General features: G+C 42.5%; 1 protein-coding gene across 1 annotated transcript in view; it reads right to left on the reverse strand.

The window, feature by feature from the left end:
* The window catches only part of LOC106536294 (serine/threonine-protein kinase BRSK2), a gene marked incomplete at both ends in the record, with an annotated part of 17,380 nt that overhangs the window by 8,446 nt on the left and 7,428 nt on the right, over positions 1-1,506 (reverse strand). The window contains 1 exon segment of the mRNA XM_014033502.1: positions 760-876. Coding sequence (XP_013888956.1) covers positions 760-876 — 117 coding nt within the window.

A 1,506-nucleotide genomic window follows, 5' to 3' on the forward strand; every position in this document is an offset into this window, starting at 1 on the left:
GAGCCTCCTCAGCAGGTAGAGTCTGCTCTGACCCTTCCTGTAAACAGTCCATGTTGTGAGTCCAGTCCAGTTTGTTGTTCAGGTGAACACCCAGGTACTGTCCACTATCTCAATGTCCACACAATGTCCAAAAATCAAAACACAACAAATCCACAAATGAGCCTAAAACACACACCTGTAGTCTCTACAGTTAGTGTGAATAAATGACTTTCAGTTTTTATTGTAACTCTTTGAACATTTTAAACTTACTGTTATTGATCTGATTTAACCTTCTGATAAGATGCATGAGAAGAAATGAACTCTGAGTAAACACACACTTCATGTTCACCGCTGACACACCTGATTATGCTAATGTATGGAGGGGGTGGAGGGGGGGGGCTGCTCTGACACAGACGCCTCAGTGGAACTGGAGTCTAATTACAGCAGAGCTTCATCTGTCCTGCTGCACACCACTCGTTGGTTCAAGTCATTCTGTTAACTGGTGTGAGTCCATCTGATGGAGACGTGCAGCAGGAGCGTCCTCTCTCTAACGTTAGCAGCCAGGCTACCTGACAGGGTTTATGTTCATCTGCACGGCTGAACTGAGCCAGAACTCTTGGTCCAGCTGTGATCCTGCAGAGCCTCTTAAAGCCTCTGAAACCAACAGCTACAGCATCAAAGCTTTCCTGCAGACACTCAAACATTTCCATTGAAATCCAGAATAAAAGCACAGAAACAGACACTGTGACAGGAATAAAAACTGTTTTCCAGCCCACTCACCCACAGCTGGTCTCCAGCAGACTCTCCCCGACCTGCAGAGACGCCATGCCGAAGTCTGCTATCCTGATGTTGTTCTTCTCGTCTAACAACAAGTTCTCAGGCTTCAGGTCTCTGTGGCTGCAGGACAGACAGGACACAAGACTTTTATAGGTCAGTCTCATCTCAGTTAACTCCAGTTGTTCTGCACATTCACAGGCAGTTTAGTTTAAAACACCAGTCAGCAAAGGTCACTGGTCTAAAACTGAGCAGACTGGGTCAAATCTAGATTTAGTTGCAGTCGTTCCTCCTGAGCAGCAGGACTGCAGGATGCAGCCTGTGTGTGCAGAAACACAACCAGGTCCAGGACACCTGAGGCTCAGACTGCAGGTTTCAGAGGACAGGATGGAGACACAGACCAGCATCAAGTAACAAGTCTGTTCTGGTTTCAGTTAGGGCTGCAACTAACCATTRTTTTAATAATCAATTCATCTGTTGATTATTTTTTCGATTAATCGATTAATCGGCCAAATCATTAAAACGCTTAATTACATGAATATGAGTAGATATAAATTAAGTTAACTCCTTAAGGATGCAAGTTATTGATAATGAATTAATCTGAAGTTGATAAATTGATTAACAATTAATAAGCAGCCATTTTTTTTAAAAAATAAAGAGTTTTCTCTTGAATCAAGAGGGTCTTCCCTTAAAATGAAGGATTTTTTTTATAACCTCCTGGATTAAAAAAACAGAAGCACATAATATATATTT

The sequence above is a fragment of the Austrofundulus limnaeus genome, unplaced genomic scaffold, assembly GCF_001266775.1.
Source record: "Austrofundulus limnaeus strain Quisiro unplaced genomic scaffold, Austrofundulus_limnaeus-1.0 Scaffold1757, whole genome shotgun sequence".
In the NCBI taxonomy this organism is placed as follows: domain Eukaryota; kingdom Metazoa; phylum Chordata; class Actinopteri; order Cyprinodontiformes; family Rivulidae; genus Austrofundulus; species Austrofundulus limnaeus.